This window comes from Mastigoproctus giganteus, chromosome 1, assembly GCF_048544385.1.
Source record: "Mastigoproctus giganteus isolate SK-2022 chromosome 1, ASM4854438v1, whole genome shotgun sequence".
In the NCBI taxonomy this organism is placed as follows: domain Eukaryota; kingdom Metazoa; phylum Arthropoda; class Arachnida; order Uropygi; family Thelyphonidae; genus Mastigoproctus; species Mastigoproctus giganteus.
In genome coordinates this window covers 234,906,046-234,930,085 of record NC_143575.1, presented here as the reverse complement: position 1 = coordinate 234,930,085, position 24,040 = coordinate 234,906,046, and the positions used below count along the sequence as shown (strand labels likewise).

At 35.3% G+C, this 24,040-nt stretch overlaps 1 protein-coding gene across 3 annotated transcripts in view; it reads right to left on the bottom strand.

The window, feature by feature from the left end:
• AMPKalpha (AMP-activated protein kinase alpha subunit) overlaps window positions 1-24,040 on the bottom strand; it is a 163,844-nt gene that overhangs the window by 63,720 nt on the left and 76,084 nt on the right. For 2 of the 3 annotated variants that reach the window (XM_090384992.1, XM_090384984.1), the window contains exons 7-10: window positions 22,828-22,876; window positions 12,766-12,871; window positions 4,465-4,570; window positions 806-991 (exon numbers count right to left, since the gene is read on the bottom strand). In XM_090384992.1, coding sequence (XP_090241118.1) covers window positions 806-991; window positions 4,465-4,570; window positions 12,766-12,871; window positions 22,828-22,876 — 447 coding nt within the window. The remainder of the gene's footprint in view (window positions 1-805; window positions 992-4,464; window positions 4,571-12,765; window positions 12,872-22,827; window positions 22,877-24,040) is intronic. The other variant, XM_090384977.1, reaches the window with a different exon arrangement.

Below are 24,040 nucleotides of genomic sequence, written 5' to 3'. Positions count from 1 at the left end.
ATGAATTAAATCCATGTTATGGGGTTATGGATTTGAAGGATGTGACTCATACTCACTGTTGGTTTCTTTCAGACCATTTACACATGATCTAATCAGCAGTATTCAACCTTTTTTTTTTTGTTGACATACTTACAATTCCACCTTTTTGTTGATGTACCCCTTATTTTCTTAAAATTTTCTTAAAAAGAAAAAAAATTTGCTGATATTTCTTCCTATGAAATTTGTCTTCCCTAAACGCATTTTCAAGATACCTGTTTATGATACCAATCACAACTGAGGAAGTAACCTGAATTTTGTATGTGAGGATACTCCACGAAAGGACCTCGCATACCATCAGCTGAATACAACTGATTTGAAAAAAAAGCCAGACAAAGTATATATAGTATGGCTTTGGAATATGCTGGCTCTCTTTATATGAAGAGAGCCAGCATATTCTAAGAACTGGAGCACAGAAAGCAGTTGAATAAAGTGTTGTTTGGCAAGTTGGATAATGCAAGTAATAATGAGTGACCCTCTCAACTGAAGAAATTATTTTGTTGATGCAGTTCTGAAGGTCAAGTGCAGCAATCATTTTATAGATATCAATATTCAAATCAATGAAAATGCACAATGCCAGAATGTGAATTTTATTATGGAATTTTAAGGTTTTGAAAATCAAGAGGGCAGGTAAAAGCTTGTATTTTTTTTTTCTCTCAGAAATTAGGTATTGTCACAGAATCAAATTGGCTCAGTGTATAGAAGTAATACTGAAAATCAATATATGACGATAACAGAAAAAAATATAAATAAGAAAAAGCTGTAAAACAGATACATCAAGAAGTGCAGAAGGTGGTGGACTGGATGCAACATAGAAGTCTCTAATTTCCAACTTTGCTGTTTCATCTTCAATCCTTTTGTTGTCCACAATCAAGTGATATGCAATTGCCAACTGATCATGAGGATCTCCACTTAGTAGAGCACTGTGAACCTCTCTTTCTTGGACACCAAATTTCTAGAGAAAGAAAATAAAAAGGTATATTAACACTGTATCCAGCATGGATAATATTAAGTATCATAAAAAATTTTTACTTGTCAGTGAATGTCAGTTGTGAATAATATGAATGGCATGCTGTGTAAATTCATAGATATGTCAATCTATATCTAATTTACACAGCATGCAAATCACATCACACTGATGGAACAGTCAACAACCTGTCTTATCAGATGAAACAAGATCCATATTGATCCTGTTTCAGCTAAATATATTTTATATTCAAATAAACAAGTATTTATTCCTTGGAGGGGGGGAAGTACCAAGAAGTATTAAAACATATAGATTTTGGTCTCAGATTGCTTAACAGGACTGGTGGATGTGTATTCATCTTCAATCTTCAGTCGCAGGTCACCTCTCCATTCCTAAGGTATTATTAAACACTGCTACTTATCTGCTTAAATTAAATTTAAACGCTAAAGAGGATTACCGATAATTCCTGTAGTTATAAGCTGGTATGGGCTCTTCATTTAACCATGGAAAACCACTAAACAGCCAGACATGAATAGTACTATGAATATTTATAAATATCTGAAGAACAAATTATGGAGAGTAAAGATGCTTTATTAGAAGAGACAGCAAAGCAACTGGCATGTCATGACTTTTAGAAGAATGGTTACTGCAGATTTTACCCAGGTATTATAATAGGCAATAACTCAAGAAAGCAGGCTTTTTCTGCATCTGACAAATAAATAAATAAATAACAAAAAAATTTTCTGATCTTCCTTCATACTTTTCCTATCATAAAAAAGTGCCTATCCAATTCCACCTTTGTGGAAATTGGATGGCCTAATGCTACTAGGATAGCCCTTGAGGAAGGGTAACAAATAAATGCTGACATTAAAGTTGTAAATGATTAGTTATGAGGTTAACAGAAAGCATAATTCATATTTTTACATGAACACATTTTTCTTAATCTGCCTATATTCTTTATTCTGTGACCACAGGACTGCATCAAGATCAAAGTTATTCATTAGCTGTATTGCACAGTTTGGTGAGTGACAATCAAATTTTAGCAGTCGATTCAGGTTTGAAGTTAACTAAAGTGTATTTCAGAGACTGACTGATGGAATTCTAATTCCAACAAAATCCCAGATATTCATGTGGTCTAATTCTCCTGTCATTTGTTTCACCATGAAGTTAATCTCTTTCTTACTGCAAAATGGTATGCAAAGCTGGGAAAATTAAAATCCTCAAAAAACCTTAGTCTGGATGGGAAGATAAGCATGTTTGCAGGTGCACTTAAGGATTCAGGTTTCTATAGTGAAGATATATTTCAGATTGGAGGCAGACAATGCTGACCACAGCTGATGCTGAATCCTGCCACTTGCAATTGAAAAATTACATCTATATACAGAACACCATACGTTACTTTCTCAAATTTTACAATATATGAAAAATCTTACACACGTCTTCTCAAAAGTTTACATTGTATTTCTTTGGCATCTTACTGAAAAGGCATTGTTAATTAGCTTAACACCATACAAGTACAGTGAAATGATTACACATGAAAACAACACTATTACCCTGAGTTTCTATTTTGCAATGTAGACTAGCATACACCTAACAGTTGATTTGTTAATAAAATTAAGTTCATAAAAATTTTTAAAAAATTCTAAAAAAGATTAACATAGTTTTACAATAGTCTATGAAATAAAAAAAGATGGAGAAAAACTGGAGTTTTTGCAAAAAGATGGAGAAACTTTTTGTCACTTGTCACCAGCTATATTATGACAGTGAGATGGAGAAGGGACCAATATCAATGGGATCAAGTTAAGTAAAAAATACAGATTCTCTGTCATTAAATCTGGAGAGTTAGCAGCTGTGCAAAAAAATATGTAGGGAATGCATCAGTTCTATGGCCATTGCTATTTTCCTCTATTTCCTGTGCCAATATAGTTCAGTCCAACAAATAATTATAACCAAACCAAGCTTTCAATTCACTGTCATTCTACCCAACATGCTCCACAAATAGCTAAAACTTTTATATTTAGTAAACTTCCATCCAACCAAGTTATTCACTTTAGAAACAGTTGTGATAAAATGGTATCAATAGTAAATGTCACAGTTCAATGCATATGGTTTAATACATATTTTTGTTTGGCTTAATACATATGGAAGTTTCTACAATATAGAATTTGAACATAATAAGGGAGAATTGTGGGAAGTGTGTACATGCATTCTTTCATTATAGTTATCACACCTGCATAATCAATTGTTTTATTGGCTGATAATGAAATGTTACTCAAAAGTTATTAATTCAAGCTACTAATATTTCTTAACCCTTTCAAGAGTAAGCATGTATATATACATTTTTTTCATATAGAGTACCAAAAGAATATGTATACATTGTGCATTTTCAAGGTTCTGCCAACACAATATTAGCAAATTACATCTGTATACGTACAGATTCTCTATAAATGCTACAGTGGCATGATGCCATCTATCAATTGTCTACAATAGTAGCTATTTTTATATTTACAATACTTTTGAAAATCAGCAAAGGAGGATATGGCCCTTTAAACAAGCATCAAGACAAAGGGCCTAAACAAGATGTTGAAACTGAATCAAATTATACAAATATAAACATAAACCGTATTAATGCAAAGAAAAAATAAGTAATGACAAATTTTTATTTTTTATATTACTTAAAATTTTTAACAATTTTTTGATTTTATATTTGACAACAATCCTACTGTAATATTTGGCTAGAAAGTCAAAAAAGTAGGAAAAAATAAAATATTTAAAATATTTGTATACATAAGTTTTCCAATTTTTATGAATTATAAATTTCTTGAAAAAATTCGCTCTGGTTCGAGAGTGAAAATTTATAATTTTTTCAAGAAAATTATAAATTTTCTTGAAAAAATTCACTCTACATACAGCTCAGAAACACAGGGAAAGAGTTAACTCTGTTATCATTTCTTTTAACATTCATAAAAGGCCTGATGTATCCGAATGGTCAAGAGGAGGAGTGCAATAGTACATACTCATGGAATGGACCGTGGTTCAAGCCCATGCCACTACTAAATATGACTAACGATTATATTCAAAGATTTATTGTAAGCTCCTCTGATCTGGTAATCATGCTGGATTATAAACAAGAACATGATTACAAACCTACAAAAAGTGTGCAAGTGAATCCTTTTTAGCTCATTTAAAACTAAACAAAAACTTCTTTTTTTTTTTTATGTTCGTCAATATGGCATAAACTTAACAGTCAGAGGTGAGTTACACATAATTAAATAAAGCTTTTTATTAACTTCTGATACTGTGCTATGGTACTTATACTGAACTTGTCAACTTTTTATGCAGTAAAAGTTTTTTGCAAACCACAATTTATGTGTAGTTATGTGTGCACATGATTATGCATACATAATAAGTTTAGTCATTTTAAGTATCCTTCAAAATTAGGCACTCTGTTGTATCCTTACCTCACAGACTTCATGTACAGCAGCCATATCAATAATAGAGGCATCTGCATCACTGGGTGAAGGAAATAAGTAAGCAGGCAGCTCTTTCTTAAACCAATCATGGTTTCTATATATATAAAAAATAATAATAATAAAAATAAATAAATAAATTCATGATAATGCTTTCTTAAATCTCTCTCTCATACTAGTTCCCCTCCACCCCATGAAACATAACTATCTGTGCACTATCTATTAGTTATTTTTATTTACTTCTTACCCTATTTTTCTTGTTTATTGAATTGGAAGCTGTCTTTTATTCATTAGGATTTAACTAATTTATCCCACACTCGTCGCTTTAAATGTCTTGTACTGTATCTGCTTTTTTTTTCCCCATGCATTTTTCTCTTTTGCCACTTCATCAATTATCCATTTTTCATCCTGAAAACTTATATATCAACATGCAACTTTCAGAAAGGTACACATAATAGGTATAATGGATCAAATTATAGTGTGCTATTAGGTACAGAAAATACTGACTTTATTCATCTATTCATTCACCCATAAGGATGAAAGGGTGTATTTTGACTGGTGAATGAGGGATGTTTATACACCACCTAATTACAAAATTAACTACTGAGAGTCTAATAATAAATTGAAACAGAAAATACTACAGCATCCTTTAAAGAAAATTGGTATGAAAAGGTATATGGAAGAATATGATCCAAGAACAAACTCAAGAAAATAACAGAAAAAGAAATAAAGTGTGATTAGCAGATGCCACAAATTATGAGGGCACCGACCGGGCTAGCCGGGTGAGTAAAGTGCCTGCCTAGCAACCCAAAGGTCACGGGTTCGAATCCCACCTCAGGCTTGGATCAGAGTAGTGCAAAAACCTTGGGAGGTGCATTATGGCCACAGAAGCCGATGCGCCAACAACTAACAAAAAAAAAAAAAAAAAATATGAGGGTGAAACCAGTATCATTTTCTATAAAAGAATAATAGTACTAATAAATAAACTCATCATAAAACACTATGCAGGGTTTAAAAAAAATAGCATAGCATAAGAGAAATGATATATAATGAAGGGCCAGATAATTTTTATTTGGATTCTATGGAAGCCAAAGAATATGACAGCCAATGTATAGACGTATCCAAAATGGCTCTAAATGGCTTTTTCAGTCCTTGACATTCTCCATGAGAGCTTAATAGGGCAAGCTAAATAGGAAATTTATACTATTACATAAATTCATATAGAATTCAAAGGTTTTGTTGTTTTTTTTTAACTAGGACAAAGTTGGCCAACTCATAGCTTGCTGACAATATATTGTCTATAAAGTGCCAAAAAGACTGTCTATGCTGCATTTATATTTGGAAATGAATGCCATTAAGAAAAATGCTATAACTGTATAATAGTCTAAATTTTGCCTTAAGTGAAAATCAAGACATTATGAATACAGGTATGGCATTTTACTATGATTAGTGGTCAAAAATTTTGTTCCAGATCTGAGCACTATGATTAAAGTAAAAAAATTATGATCAATATCTATATTAAAAAAAACTTTTTTTAATCATCATATTAAAAAAGCTGGCCATACTAAAAAAAAAAAAATTTATAATGTGTGATCAAGTGTGCTATCAAAGCCATCCTTACAATAAGAGGACTGCTTGAATTGTTTTTAGCAGTTGCAAATAATTATGTACAACCACTGGAAACTAGTAGCAGCATGCTAAAACAGTATGTTTACCACATGTTAATCAAGTGACATGTGTCACTTTGCATGGTAATTACACTTCTTATTCTATATGCACAAAAAAATTTAATAATTTAGTTTTGATGCTTACACATATGATTTCCTCCTATGGATTTAAATATAACTTCAAAGAATAAGCTAGTCAGACGAAAAGGTGTTCAATTTACATGCTGCTTCTGCAAGTTTCATAAGGTTGTACATATAAAAATCACCAATAAGTAAATTAAATAAGTAAAAGTAATATAAAAATCACCAAATTTAAGCTAATGACTATGAGTCACATGCTACAATATCCAGTACACATTTGTTGTCTGATAGCTACATTTCTCCAATTTTAACAAGACTGATGATGTATTAGTATTGGTATCAGTAATGGCCTAAGACTTATGCTGCACCAGCAAAAAAAAAAAAAAAAAACCCAAGAGTAAAATAATAATAATATAATTAAATAAAATAAATAAATAACAAAAGAAAAGGAAATAGACAACCTATGCATTTCCCTCCTCCCTTTGAATTTCCCCCAACTGTTAGTCAGCCTCTAACCACCCATGGTAACTTATTCCAGAAATTTATAACTCACTGGCTAAAATAAAACTTCCTGCAATCTAGTCTAAACTTTGTCCCCCGCAACTTGAATTTATGACCCCTAGTTCTAGTATAATTTATAACCATGAAAATTTCATCCTCATTTATCTCACATTTGCCTCTCAGAGCCTTAAACATCTCAATCAAGTCACCTCTACAGTGCCTAGTTTCCAAGCAGTGCAACCCACATATCCGAAGTCTTTCCTCATATGGACACCCTTTTTCTGATCTCACCAGGCAAGTTACCAGTCTTTAAACCCTTTCAAGATGCTCGATGTCTTTTTTTAGGTACAGTCTCCATACTTGAACACAGTAGTAGTAGTAGTAGTGGCATGTGATGCAAGAAAGCAAATGTATGAGCTTATGCAGCATCAGTCTAAAAAAAAATCACACCATTCCCTCCAAATGCCTGTCCAGTTACTCCTTAAATTTATTCAACCTATCAACTTCCACAACGACAGATGGAAGTTTGTTCCAGAAATTAACCACCCGCTGGCTAAAGGCAAATTTCCGCACATCTATTCTACATCTGTCTTTTCTTAATTTGAATTTATGCCCCCTTAGATTCGTAATCTGAGCAAGTGGAAGGATCCCATCAGAATTCAGCGTGCTCAACCCATTCAAGGCCTTATATACCTCAATCAGATCACCGCGCAGGTGCCTGGTCTCCAGCCACTGCAATTTGCAGAACTTAAGCCTCTCTTGGTAAGAGGATCCCTTCATTCCCCTCACCAATCTTGTTGCCCTTCTCTGCACACGCTCAAGTAAATCTACATTCTTCCTAAAATGAGGCCTACAGACATGTACGCAGTACTCAAGCCGTGGCCTGACCGTTGCCTTACACAGAGGGATAATCACCTCCTTTTCCCTGCTAGCAAATTTCCTATATATCATTGACAAAACCCCATGACCTGCCCTGGCAGCCTGTCTGCATTGCTCAGAAAACTTCATATCTGCCTGCGCAATTACTCCCAGGTCTTTTTCATTTTCTACCACCTTAAGTGTAGTACCACACAGTTGGTACGTTTCTCTGGGGTTACTTCTACCCATATGTAGTACTTTGCATTTGTCAAGGTTAAACTTCAGTTGCCACTTCTTAGCCCATATGCCCAAATTATCTAGATCCTGTTGCAGTAGCACACTGCCATTACTGTCATTAACAACCCTGCCAACCTTTGTATCATCTGCAAACTTTGACATTAAACCTGATATACCTTCATCAATATCATTGATAAATATACAAAACAACAGTGGACCTAACACCGAACCCTGTGGGACTCCACTAATAACATTAGTCCAAGAAGAGCAGCACCCATTGATTACCACCCTCTGTCTTCTAGCACTTAACCATCCTTTTATCCATTGTAGCAACTTACCCTTAATACCATTCTGCTCCAATTTGTACAATAGCCTTCCATGCGCAACAGTGTCAAAAGCTTTCCTGAAATCCAAATATATGATATCAAAATTATTTTTCGCATCCAGTTCCTTTGTAACCACATCATAATATCCTATCAAATTTGTCAGACAAGACTTTCCCTTAACAAAACCATGCTGTGTCTGAATTATTTCTGCAGTCTTGTCTAGATGATCCTGCAATGCATCTTTAACCAGCGACTCCATTATTTTACCCGGAACAGAAGTTAAACTAACTGGTCTGTAATTATTCGTGTCACCCTTTGTGAATTGGGGATACATTTGCACATCTCCACAGTCCGTGGGAACCTCCCCCGTGCCCAAGGATGCTCTCATAATTATGGCTAAGGGTTTGCTTAGTTGCTTTGCCGCCTCCTTTAATATAATTGGATAGATCCCATCCACCCCAGGTGCTTTTCTTACATTTAACTTCAACAATTTCTATTCCACTTTGCTCTCAGTTATTACAAAATCATTAAGTATCTTGCTACAATTTGATAACCTTCTGCCATTTTCAAACCTTAATAATTCCTCACGTGTGAATGTAGATGCAAAATACTCATTCAGTTTGTTTGCTATCTGAGCAGGATCATCAACAGTCGAACCATCGATGTCAAGTGGACCAATCAGATTCATCCCCTTCCTTTTAGAGTTTATATAAGTAAAGAAATCCTTGCTGTTTTTCTTAGCATCTTTTGCCAAGGATTTCTCGTAATCCGCCTTCGCCTGCCGAACCTCCTTTGTGACTTGATTACAGATTAACTTATATCTGCCATAGGCTTCTGAGTCGCTTGATAATTTATATGCATCCCATGCATTTTTCTTCTCTGTTACGAGTCTCATTAGTTCATTTGACAACCATTTAGGCCTAAACCTTGAACAATATTTCTTAATAGGTATGAACCTTTTAGTAGCTTCCACAATTAATTCCTTGAATGCTTCCCACTTAGAATTTAGTGTTGGTAACATCGTCAGTTGATCCCACTGTACAGAATTTAAAAACTTTTTGAGATCACTGTACTCGCCTTTACGGAAGCAAAAACCCTTTCCTTTACCCCTGATGGTAATTAAATCTTTAAGTAAATCCCACGTCAGTACACTGTGATCACTGCCACCTAGTGGTTCTTTTATCTGCAAATTCCTAATACACGAATGATCACTGCTGATAACCAGATCAAGTGTATTACTTTCTCTGGTTGCCTCTCGAACATGCTGCTGCAGAAAACAATCATCCAATAAATCCACAAAAGTCTGACTAGTGTGTGAGTGCCCAACCCACAAGTTCCAGTCAATATCTGGGAAGTTAAAATCCCACTCTATTTCTCTGTACAATTGTTCATTGTACCCATTCAAGTCATTAGGCCTATAACACACTCCTACTCTTATTTTTGCTTTCGCAGTGCTTATGTCACACCAAACTGACTCAACAGTGCACTGTTCATCTATATCAACTGGATGCACTTCTTTTGATTTTATGTTTTTCTTTATTAACAGCATAACATCTCCTCCCTTCCTATCCTGTCTATCCTTTCTGTACACATTGTACTCCCCAAATTCCAGTTCGGCATTCCTTATATCTGTGTGACACCACGTCTCTGATATCCCAACAATATCCGCCTTTGATTTCTTGACCAACACTTCAAATTCATCAAATTTATTTACTATACTTCTAGCATTGGTATACATGCAAGTATACATGCACCTATTCTTATTCTTAATTACTCTAACACATCCCATATACCCACCTCTTTCACGATGACTGCCATCCATCCCTGAAACCCCCAACACCCCTCGATCCAGGTTACTACTTATTCTAATAGAAGTTGTGCAAGAATCACCTTCACCTCTGCCTACGGCTACTGTTAAACTATTAGTCCTTGAATCCCCCCAAGCTATCAGTTTTCTGACCCACCTAACACTGCCTCGATAGCATCAGCAAATATCCTTGCACCCTTTCTATTTAAGTGTATCCCATCCCTGTAGAAGCAGTCTCTCCTGTTAACAAGTACAGTCCAGACTGAAAAAAATTCTATCCCTTGAGCCTTACACAATCTTTCCAGGGCCGAACTGATCGACAAAGCTCTCATCATATACTCCCTCCCAGTATTCCAAGTATGGTCTAAAAATAGCCTTATATAATGGGATTATGGTGAATTATCACTATTAGTAAATGTTCGATAAATCATCAATAGGATACCATTGGCCTTCTTTGCAACCTGTCTACAATGCTCAGAGAACTTCATGTCTGACTGTTTCATAACTCCCAAGTCCATTTCTTCCACTACTGACCTTAGTTCAACTCCATCAAACGTATAAGCTATTTTGAGGTTACTGTTTCCCAGGTGTGAGACCTTACACTTTGCTCGATTAAAGCAAAGCTGCCACTTTTCTGACCATCCCTGAAGTCTATCTAGGTCACCCTGAAGAAGCTCTGCGTGGTGGTGATAATTAACTAATTAACTACTCTACCAATCTTTACATCATCTGCAAGTTCAGACATCATGCCTTCTATCTCTTCATCGATGTCATTTAAGAAAATCAAAAACAACAGTGGTGCCAATACTGATCCCTGGGGAACCCCACTTTTTATGTTAACCCAAGGAGGAATAACCATTCATCACAACCCCCTGCCTCCTGCTATCCATCTAAGGATTTTCCCTGTGATTCCATCCTATTCCAGCTTATAAAGTAACTACTCATGTGGGACTGAAATGCTTTGCTGAAATCTAAATAAACAATATCAATATATTCCCTAAATCCAGCTCATGAGTGAAGCTGTCAAAATAGTTAACCAGATTTGTTAAACATGATTTTCCCTTTACAAAACCATGCTGCATATCCTTCAGAATTCCATTTCTATCTAAATGATCCTGAATTCCACCCTTATCATTGCCTCCATGATTTTCTCTATTACTGAAGTCAGACTGACTGGTCAGTAATTTCCCGCTACACTCTTAGAATTGTCCTAATGTATTGGAGATACATTGGCACTTTTTCAATGCAATAGAATCTCCCAAGCCCAGTGATGCTCTCATAATTGGCCTCAATGGACTAACTTGACACTGCCCTTAAAATTATGGGGTATATGCAATCAACCCCAGGAGCCTTACTCATTGTAGGCACGAAAGTTTCTTCAAATAATCATGTGAAATTTCAATATCATTAATTACATATTTTTCAACTTCACTCCCATAATTTCTCATTAACTTAAAGGGTTTTCCTTCTGCAAATATCAATGCAAAGTAACTATTGAGTTCATCTGCAACATCAGCTGGGGCATCTAATACTGTCCCGTGTCCATTATATAAGGGTCCAAGTTGGCTTGTCCTTCTCTTCTTATATATGTGAAGAATTCCTTATTCCTACCCTTTGCTCTCTTTAACAGCAATTTCTCATAATCTGCCTTTGCCAGCATAACCTTTTCTGTGGCACTATTACTGATCAATTTGGAGCTGTTACAAGCTTCAGTGCTTTTTATTGCTCTGTAACTTTTCCATGCTGTCTTTTTCTGCTCAAGTAATCTGGCAACTTCATTATTCATCCAACTTGGAATCCTCTCTGTGGAGTATTTTTTTCTGTGATTAGTGTTTTAAAGGTATATCATAATTCAATTGTATTCACTCTCTGTAGAGGCCATGTAGCACCTTAAGCCGTCATAATTTCCTTTCCTGAAATTATAATCCATTCCTTTGCCTTTAACTACTGCTACCTGTCTTTTCATCGTTCACCGCAGAATTCCATGATCACTTCCTGCTACTGGTTCCTGTACTGTCAGCCCTATTATGTCATCTGGTTCATGGGTGATCATCAGGTCTAGAATATTCTTTTCCCCAGTACTTTCCCTGACATGTTGATACAAATAACACCATCTATTTGATTTAAAAATTTTGTCCCCATGTCGAGTTACCTTCCCATTTGCTCCAATCAATTAGAGGCAAATTAAAATCACCCATAATAAGACATTCAAGCTAAACTGCCCATCCCATTTGTATGTAGAGACTCTCATCATCATTTTCACAATCATCTGGCCTGTAGATTACTCCCACTCTCATTATATCTTTGCTTCCAACTATCTCACACCACACAGAATCTATACTAGCATACAAAATGTCTGAATCCAGGAAAGCTTTTGTGTACAGTGAACTGACCAGACTATAGAAACAATGGCAGTTATTAAAAGCCATGTGATAATAGACTGGTTGTGATACAGATGATCTTCAAATTTCAATGGATGTAAGCTTTCTATACTGCTACAGAATTTGCCTCATATTAGAAAATGAAGTTGAATGACGCTGGATGTGGAGATAAAAAAATCTGCTCACAGTACAGTAAAATCCTATTACACAACAAATACTATTTCAATGAAAATTTTGTTATAACAAATATATTTCTATGTCCCTCTTGATTTATCTTATTATTAGCACTTTGAAAGTCTTGCCGTGAATGAGTTTTGATGAAAAATAATCCATTTACAATGAAAGAAAATCTGTAACAAAAGCAGTCAAATTTATGTAAACTAAACCTAATATTTATATTAGGTTTCAGTATTCAATGAATTCAGTAAGCTTACTTGATATCTTCCATTGTAGCTCTTTTCATTGGATCCACTTGTAACATATGAACTAACAGACTAACTACACTTTTATTCAAATAATCAGGAATAGGAAAGATTCCAGCTATTAAACAAAACGTACATACTCTGAGGTTTTTAACTCTCAATAAGGCACATTTTGATGCAGTTTATATATATATATTAAAAAAAAAAAAAAAAAAAAGAGGAAAACTGAATTAAAATCTCTTAAAATTATATACAGGGTGATTCACTACCAGTACGACAAATTTGCAGGAGGTGTAGGGGGCACAAAGACGAATCAGAATCACATAGCATTGCAGGGTCCAAAATGCCTTCGTCATGCGGTAGAGGATTGAACAGGAGGTCGTGTGAACAGCGATCCCGCTGGAAGTCAGCATTTGCGAACTGGTTCCCGAGGTAGTAGGATAGACGAGTATTCAAACGTTGAACTGGCCGACATGCACCTCGCGTATGGAGCTGCCGACTGTAATGGGCGCGCTGCTCTGCGCTTGTACCAGGAACGTTTCCTGCACAGGCGTGCTCCTCATCATACGATTTTCGCACATGTGCACAGAAGGTTACGTGAGACTGGTTGTTTCACGAGAAGTACCATGAATCGAGAGCGAATGACAAGGATGCCGCCAGACAATGAGGAGAATGTCCTATGTCTTGCAGAAGGAAATCCGAGTACGAGTACTCGAGCGATAGGCCAACGATTGGGTATTTCCCAATCCACTGTATGGAGGATACTGTCAACAAACCAAATGAGTTCATACCATCTGCAACGCGTCCAATCATTGGAGCCTGCGGATTATCCACTCTGGAGAACTTTTACTACTTGGTTTCTTCAACAGAAACGGTTCACAAATGCTGACTTCCAGTGGGATTGCTGCTCACGCAACCTCCCGTTCAACGTCCTCTACCGCATGACGAAGGCATTTCGGACCCTGCAATGCTATGTGATTCCGATTTGTCTTTGTGTCCCCTACATCTCCTGGAAGTGAAGTTTGTTGCACTGGTAGTGAATCACCCTGTATATGTGAACTACTGATATAATTTTAATAAATAATTAACTACTATTTATTAATGCAAACTATTGATATTAATAAATGTCATACTTGATATATAGAATTATATCAAGTATGACATTTACCTCTGATCGGCATTAATTAATTACTTTTTAACTGGAGAAGTATAGCTTTAAAATATCCTTTACAATTCCATTTTTTACATAGAAAGTGCATGTACACCTATGCCTGAGTTGATTTCCCTTCCAAGAAAGCTTTGGTTTCTGCTCTAATTTCCCCTGTTATGGGAAAATTATTTCTCCGGCTACCTCAATACTCAGTGTATAAAACTGATCATGCACTTTGCTGTTCTCAGATTTTTTTATGTGCCCATTGAAGGGTTAAATTAATTTACTAACACTGGTCATAAACTTTCAGAAGGGTTCAGACTTCAATTATTCAAACTTCTACTAACCAGTCTCTCTCTCTCTCTCTCTCTCTCTTAACTGAACTGACAAAGGAGAGGAGAGTATATAGGATTGCAAGGAGGATATTTTAATGCAGTAGATGAAATAAACTAAAATTCAAATGCTTTACTGCATTTAATTTTGATGATATGGAATATGGGTGATTTTATATGTTTTGATTATTTTCTACTCACATTGAAGACCGAGGCTGGGTATTCAATCATAAGGCTTGGCCTTATGTTTAACTAGAAACAAATACCAAACCTTAAAGCAAAATACTCCAAATCAGTCTTCAGTAAGTACTGTAAGATCCCAATTATCAAAATCAAAAATAGTGAAGCATATAAATAAGACTTTACAATCTCCTAGCACAGTACTGTGGGGCGAACACAGCCCAATTATAGAAGGAACACATAATGGTCTTTGTGTTTCAATGAAAGTTTTACTTCCATACACCACTTAGCTGTTTACTTAGATAAAATATCTGTTCAGAATATGTTTGTTAGCTGATGAGAAACAGCTGTCCACCTGCTAGCTAATGAGAAACAACTGCCTTGGCATTATCTCAGATTTTTAAATGCATAGCAGATTTGCCTTATCGGTAATACTATACAATTTGAAAAGATATTTGCTACTTAGGCAGAACAGTACATAAGACTATTTCTGTCTAAGTTGAACAAAAGCTCAAATATTAAGGTCAAATATTCAGTTTTGCTTTTCAGTAGCAGGTGAAAGATCCCCACAATAAAATTAGAATGCAGTAAAACATAAAAACTGACTTAAAAGGTAAAATTACTGAATGAAGGCATGAAAAAGTGATGCATGCATAAAACTTGTCACAACTGTTAGGTTTGTTAACTGACATCACTTATGAGTACATGTAAAATTATATGTCAGATGACATATAATTTTACATGCAGAATAAAGTTTTAATAGATAAAGGTTTTATGCATTCTACTGGTAAATGATATCAGTTTATTCATCTTGCAAACTTAACAGTCAAAAAATATTTTATTAGCATTAGTACAGGCATATGATGCAAGAAAGCAAGCTTATGCAACATCAGAAAAAAAAATGCTCCCATTTCAACCCTCCGTTCGATCCAGATACCTGTCCAGCTCAGCCTTAAATTTATTTAGGCTAACTTCCACAACAAAGGATGGAAGTCTGTTCCACCAACCAACTACTCGCTGGCTAAAGGCAAACTTCCGCACATCTATCCTGCATATGTCTTTCCTCAATTTGAATTTATGCCCTCTTAGGTGATTATTCTGAGCAAGATGAAGAATCCCATTGGCATTGAGCATGCTCAAACCATTCAAGGCCTTATACACCTCTATCAGATCACCTCGCCGGTGCCTAGTCTCCAGATACTGTAATTTGCAAAACTTAAGTCTTTTTTCGTAAGAGCAACCATTTGTTCCATTCACTAATCTTGTTGCCTTCTCTGTACTCATTCCAACAGCTCTACATCCTTCTTAAAATGAGGACTCCAGTCCTATGTACAGTACTCAAGGTGTGGCCTGACCATTGCCTTATACAAGGGGATAATCACCTCCTTATCCCTGCTAGAAAAATTCCTGTATATCATTGACAAGACACCATGAGCTACTCTTGTAGACTGTCTGCACTGCTCAGAAAACTTCATATCTGCCTGCACAATTACCCCCAGGTCCTTTTCATTCTCTACCACTGTCAATGTAGTACCATAGCGTTGATACGTTACTTGGGGGTTACTGCTTCCCATATGTAGTACTTTACATTTGTCAATGTTAAACTTCATTTGCCACCTCTCAACCCATCTGCTCAACTTTTCTAGATCCTGTTGCAGCAGCATACTGTCATTAGTGTCCTTAACAACCCTGCCAACCTTCATATCATCTGCAAACTTGGACATTAAGCTTGATATACCATCATCAATATCATTTATAAATACAGAAAACAACAATGGACCCAACACTGAACCCTGAGGGACACCACTAATAACATTAATCCACGATGAGCAGTGTCCACTGATTACCACTCTCTGTCTTTTCCCACTCAAACATCCCCTTATCCATAGCAGCAATTTTCCTCCAATGCCACACTGCTCTTTTTGTTCAGCAGTCTTCCATGTACAACAGTATCAAAAGCCTTTCTGAGATCCAAATATATGATATCAAAGTTATTCCCTGCATCCAGTTCCTTTGTGACCACATCATAGTATCCAATCAAATTGGTCAGGCAAGACTCTCCCTTAACAAAACCATGCCGTGTCCGAGCTATAACTGAAGTCTTGTCTAGATGATCCTGCAGTGCTTCTTTAACCAGTGCCTCCATTAATTTTCCTGGAACAGAAGTTAAACTGATAGGTCTATAATTACTTGTGTCACTCTTTGATCCTCCTTTGTGAATTAAGATCACATTTGCACATCTCCAGTCCATGGGTATCTTCCCTGAGTCCAAAGAAGCTCTCATAATTATGGCTAAGGATTTGCTTACTTCCTTTGTAGCCTCCTTTAATATAACTGGATAGATCCCATCCACCCCGGGTGCCTTTTTTATGTTTATCTTCACCAATTTCTCCTCCACTTTCCTCTCAATTATTACAAAATCATCTAGCTCACTGCCAGAGTTTAATTCATCTCTGGCATTCCCCTCCCTGAATAGCTCCTCATGTGTGAATGTAGATGCAAAATACTCATTTAGTTTGTTAGCCACCTGAGCAGAATCATCAACTGTTGAACCATCAATATCCAGTGGGCCAATCTGATTCATCCCTTTCCTTCTAGAGTTTACATAGGTAAAGAACTCTTTGCTGTTTTTCTTTGTATCCTTTGCCAAAGATTTCTCATAATCTGCCTTTGCCTGCCTAATCTCCTTTGTGACTTCGTTACAGACCAGCTTATATCTATCATAGGCTTCCATGTCACCCATTAATTTATATGTATCCCATGCATTTTTCTTCTCTGCTATATGTCTCATTAGTTCATCTGACATCCATTTAGGCCTAAACCTTGAACAATATTTCGTAGTTATGTAAAGCCTAGTAACTTCCAAGATAAATTCTTTGAATGCTTTCCATTTTGAATTTGATGTTGGTAGCATCATCAGTTGGTCCCACCGTATATGCATGAGAGTAATTTCATATCCAAAAACAGTACTGATTTCATAATTAGAATTAGTGATTGCAAGTGATGCTAGGAAGCAAGATCTTAGTATTAGTAGTGGAAATGATGCAAGAAAGTAAGTTTATACAGTATCAGCAAAAAAAATCACATTTCACCTATCCATTCCCTCCAATACTTTGTCTAGTTCTTCCTTGAACTCTCCACTTCCACAACAACAGATAGAAGTTTGTTTCAGCAATCAACCACACACTGGCTAAAGGCAAACTTCTGCAGATCTAGTCTGCAACCATCCTTCCTCAATTTGAATTTATGCCCCCTCATGTGCATAGTCTGAGCAAGAGGAAGACTCCCTCAGCACTGTGATTACTTAATCCATTCAAAGCCTTAAACACCTCAATCAGATCACATCACAGATGCCTAGTCTCCAAATGCTGCAATTTGCAGAACTGAAGCCTTTCTTGGTAAGAGCACCCTTTTGATCCCCCTCACTAATCTTTTTGCCCATTCCAGAAGCTCTATATCCTTCCTAAAATGAGGCCTCCAGACCTGTATGCAGTACTCAAGATGTTGCCTGACCATTGCATAATACAATGGGATAATTACCTCCTTATCCCTGCTAGCTTATAAGCAATACCCATTAATAACCAAATCACCTCTGTTCTTTCCACTCAACCATCCCTTTATTCCATCTGTCTTTAGCAATGCTAAGGAATTGAAGTTAAAAAAAAAATTTAAAGGCACTCAATTTTGAAGGTATTAAATGGCAAACTGTATAAAATCTTAAAGAAAATCTAAATCTTAAGGAAAGAATAAGATATGGGACGTTTATGTAATGCTCAACACCAAGGAGCAAGGATATTTGATTATTTGAAGATGCAGGGTGCTTATAAAGTATTTTTCTACTTTAAAAATCTATAACTTGAAACTATAAGCTCCCCCAAGGAACTGTTTGTTTGAATAGTTCAGTTCAGTTCATTTGAGAACTTAAAGTTTAAAAATATTGTCTTAAAAACTAAAATATCAGTTAAAAATTAAAAATGGCCAATAAATGGCTACAAAAGAGCAAAAAAAGTGATTCAAAATTCAACATTTATTACTAATTTAACACACTACAGTTTACAGAAAATTACAGTATAATATTAACAATTAGTTTTTTGTGTTATCCCTCATTCTCTGATAGGTGATTTAGTCAGAGAATTATGTTGTATATTATCTGCAGCTGCCTTGAGCACATTAGTTGGAAAGCTAACAACCACCTAATGGACTGACTATTTGAGATCTGCTATGGAAATCTGCAAGGGAAGAGATGTGGAAGACTAAGGATAAAAATTACAACTGATAATGTATTCTTCATACTGTTTTAAATGTGGAGGTATAGCATCACTTGGCATGAATACTGTGATCAAACAGAGTGCATTCACTTAATGTTGGGATAATCTTAGTCTGTAAAAGACCTTTAATATCAGGCTCCATTAATTTGTGAATGTTTCCAAATGTGCATTATCCCTTTCACTGAAGAAAGGTCCAATAATAAAGTGTGATGTAAAGTTGCACTGTATTGTTATCTTAAATGAACGAAGTGGTTCTTCAGTGATTGCAGAATTTTCTTTAGCCCAAAAATTCTCAGTTAGTAAAGCACCATTTAGGTGAAAATGAACTTCATTCATCCAGATGATGGTGAATAACCAACATTTGGCAACCTTGATAATGATCCATCATGGACGATCACAATGACTTTAATAAAACTGTGGTTCCACCTTATCGAGACGATTAATGTGATATGGAAATATACGCAAACTTACCTGTAAGGTTTAGCAAACAATATTCCAGAGATTCTGGAAACACAAGGGGCAAATCAGAAAGCTAAAACTAATGTGGCAACGCACATTAGTTTCAGTTTTCTGATTTTATACTGCTTTGATTCTCTGAATTTACTGAATTAATTACATTCTGTGAAGTTAAACACATCTAGGTTTAAGAGTGAGGTGGCCATTTTTATAACATGTGTAACAATATTCAAAACAGTCCTCCTTGAACAAGGCAGTCTTCTTACATTTCTTTGTATTTGAAATACCATTAGTTCTACATATATGTTCTTACTTTTCTTCACCACTATCATTATAGTGTTGTTGTTGCAGTATTTCAAATACAAAGAAATGTAAGAAGACTGCCTTGTTCAAGGAGGACTGTTTTGAATATGGCATTCTTATTACAGATTTTTAATATAAGAAAAGACCTTACAGATTCTTTACTACAAATTTTTAAAAAGACATTATAACCACACTGTATAATTCTGTTATTTTTAGGAGATTTTGTTTTTTCATGGAGCCTAGACAGCCAAGTTGTGTGATATTTTTTTTTTTTTTTTTTTTTTTTAGGAGCATTAGCAACTAAGCCCATATTGCTCCGGGATATGTGGTGGTCATTCCCTGACCTTTCCGCACCCTCCGTATTTGGTGGTGACGGGCTCGAACCCCGGTCTAATCAAGAAGCGTGTGCTACGCACTGCTTCTCCTTCCCACCTGGCTACAGAGGCCCCTGTTGTGTGATTGAACTAAGTTTGTTTATGAAAGGTTACCAGCGGTATTAGAATTCTTAGATGGCTATCTTATCTTACTGCGCAAGAGCGTAAATGATACAAGAACTTATGATTCAAGATATGCGTTATTTTTCAGTCAATGTTGTGAATACTACTTGTTCTATAAAAATAATGTAATCAGACTTTTTTAATGATAATTATAATCTGTTTATTGATTTGTTAGAAATTACAGATATTAAAATGAGAAGTGTGTAAACCCCAAAACAGAAAAATATAACTACAGTTCAGTTTTTATAGTCTTATATTCTTAAAAAGGGAGAGAGAGAGATATCTGATACAGGCAGTTCTCACTTTACGAGTTTTTTTGTTTTTTTTTCAAGTATCAACAAAATCGAAAGTATGAACATTAATTGCAAAAAATGAATGTTAAACATTCACAAATACCACATTTCAAACCACGCGCATAGCTATACAATACAGTGTACCCCGCTTTACAATATTAATCCATTACCATCGTATCGTGAAAATATTGTTTTTTGGTAATTAATTACACGACCACATTATTTTTTGGTAATTAATTCCATGACCTCGGAAGTTCAAATTTATGCTATACAACTCCCTAAAAGGTCGTTTTTATAGTGTAAATTTTTTAGTTACCAAATCAAATCATTAAACACACTACACTTACATTGTTATCATATGTTATAAGAACCAATTTTGAACAGCTTTGTGATATTTTCCTAAAGCACATTTCTGGAAGTCACGACCATAAAACAAAAAAAGCAATTTGCACTTTCTGGTTTATTGGGCTTTTCTGTTACTGCAAGCAATTATAAACGGGTAGTAAACTCGATGGTACTGCATTTGCGAAAATACCGATAGCTGAAATTGTGTGGTTTTTTACATTATTATGGTGAAATGTGTTTCCCCTTTACTGAAATCTTCATTCGTATAAGAAACATAAATAAATTCATAATCTTCTCTTCATTCCTTTTTTTAAGCTTTGTAAACTTGTTACTCCGTGCAAATCGTGTTAGTTGCAATTTGTGCATTCGTTAAAAAATGCTTATGCATGCTCATGCTATTGAAATTTATAAAGAAAAGAGAACATTATCTTAGAAATAAATGCCTCCTGAAGCATTTCTGAAGAAGATGACTCCTTGTGCAACAAACCAACGAGTGCCGAGCCAATAATGAGTGATCAATGAGTGTGCATTTAGTCAATGATGATGATGAAGAATAAACATTCTTTAACATTTGTAAGTCATAAATAATTTCTCTATTATTATAATTTGCTTGATTTTACAGGCTACGTTTTCATTTCTTTGGATAAATCAATCATTGTTTAAACATAAACTAATTATCTAACTAATTTCATTGTTGATAACGTAAACCCTATTTTTAACATTATGTCTATGGGAAAAAAATTCCCGCTTTACGAGCACACACTAGGAACGAATTAACTCTTAAAGTCAAGAAAATCTTAAGATTTCAAATTTAGCCATCAGGATTTTATGAAAATTAACCTCTTCTCTTTTCATTCTTCATTTGAGAAGTTGCAAACAGTACTTCACTAAGTAGTCACTAGACTGGCTCAAGTAAAATACAATATTTTGTGAAACAGGCTGTTATGTTATTGTTGTTATTTGGTTTTTAGGAGCATCAGCAACTATGGCCATATTGCTCCGGGGATATGCGGTGGTCATTCCCTGACCTTTCCGCATCCTCTGTATTTGGTGGTCACGGGCTCGAACCCCTGTCTAATCAAGAAGCGTGTGTTACGCACTGCCGCTCCTGCCCACCTGGCTACGGAGACGCCACGTAACACAGGCAATAATACGTCTTCAATGATTTCAATGACTGCTTCTGTATATGAAATACTTAACTGAAATTATGAGAGAAATACTGTGAAATATAATGAGATAAGATGCTCCACTTGTAAAAAAAAACACAGGGGATTCCCAATGAGAAACCATGTGCTCCACCTGGTACCAATCAACTTAACACCATGTGAATAATTCCAGAAAATTTCCCCTAACACACAACATCTGAACCCAGACCTTTTTTACTCAACAAGAAAGGATTGAACTAATAAATTGACATAATGCAGTGATGAAACAGTGGTTTTGAATAATCTGAGAGAGAGAGAGAGAGAGAGAGAGAGAGAGAGAGAGAGAGAGAGAGAGAGAGAGAGAGAGAGAGAGAATAATGATCAATACATATTTAACACAGCAAAATTATTGCTATTATCATAATACAGCAAAATGAATACACATCTATTACACATATACATTTATTCTTTCTGATGTGAATATGAAATACAAGGAAAAGGAAGTACATAAAAATACATATAACAAAACAATCATTTTAAGTGGGAAAAAGCACATTAGCTGATTATGCTATATTCCATTCTTCCGAACCAAGTTTTGCTTAACCATCCAGTTGAGATTTCAGATGAGTTTGTTAATGGAGCGCATGTTGAATGGATGGTGTTTTATGTGTTTCAATGTATTTTCAAATGAGTGATTTACTGAATAGAATTGTTTGAGAAAAGTGCAACAGAAGTTTGTTAGAGAAAAGCAACAGAAACATACAAATTGATAAAAATAGCTTTATGAGAAGATGCTATAATTCTGATTTTGAATTTTGAAATAATTTCACTTTAATATTGGACAACCAAACCAAAATAAGAATAAATTAATATTTAAAATCATTTAAATACAAATTTTTCATTCTTACAAATTTTTTAAATTTAAAAAAACTCACTTTGAAAACACACACACACACACACACACACACACACACACACACACACACACACACACACACACACACACACACACACACACACACACACACACACACACAGCTTATAAACTCATTCATGAAAGGGCTAAAAACGGCTCAGTGGAAAACATAAAACATTGTCTACTCACATTTTATTTTCCTGAAGAGAGTAGGCACATGCTCATCATCAAATGGCAGCTAGAAAAACAAAATTCTTTCGTAAATTATTACTAACATTAAATAGCGTTCATTTCAACTTTAACCTTTAACAATTTTTATATCAAATACTGTATATATTTGTGTAATATAGGCTGTAGTATCAAAGATAAATTAAAGACAGAAGAACTAAAGATAAATTAAAGTCACTTTATTACTTCTATTAATTTTGCCAGGTTTCTTTATTTAGAGCATTTTATCAAATGAAACTGGATGGTTACAAAATGTGTTACCATTAAAGAGAGTATTAGCCAAGTGGTGCAAGGAAGACTGAGGCTTTTGTTGCACCAACCAAAGGAAAAAATAAAGTGAATAAATAATAAAATGAAAATAAATAAATAAAATAAAATAATCACATTGGCACCTATCCAACTGACTGTTTAATTGCCTCCACTGTCATCCTAAATCACCCAGGAAGGGAACTTATTAGGAGCTGTTGTTATTGTTATTTGGTTTTTTAGGAGCATTAGCAACTAAGGCCATATTGCTCCGGGGATATGTGGTGGTCATTCCCTGACCTTTCTGCATTCTCCATATTTGGTGGTCATGGGCTCGAACCCCAGTCTAATCAAGTACTACGCATTGCTGCTCCTGCCCACCTGACTAGGGAGGCACCCTTATTAGGAGCATTAGCATGTATGGTATTTGATGAATTTTCATAAAACTTAATGTTTGGCATTTTAGAAGGATTGTCAGGCCACGCAAAATATGATTAAAATTGGACTAATAGAAATCCAGCAATTATTATTTCTTTGTCCATCTGTATAAATGTAATAACTTGACTCTCAGTAGATGGTCTTTCATATAATTTTACTTGCCTCTTTCAGAACGATTAGTATTAGCGGAGGCATGTGATGCAAGAAAGCAAGCTTATACAGCATCAGCCAAAAAAAATAAAAAAAATAAAAATAATCCACCTTATTTCACCCATCCATTCATTTCAAAAGTTTGTCCACTTCTTTCTTGAATTTATTTAAGCTCTCGGCTTCCACAACAACAGATGGAAGTTTGTTCCAGCAATCAACTACCCGCTGGCTGAAGGCAAATTTCTGCATATCTATTCAACAATTACCTTTCCTCATTTCGGTTAATTCCCCCTCAATTTTGTAATATGAGCAAGAGGAAGAATCCCATCAGCATTGAGCC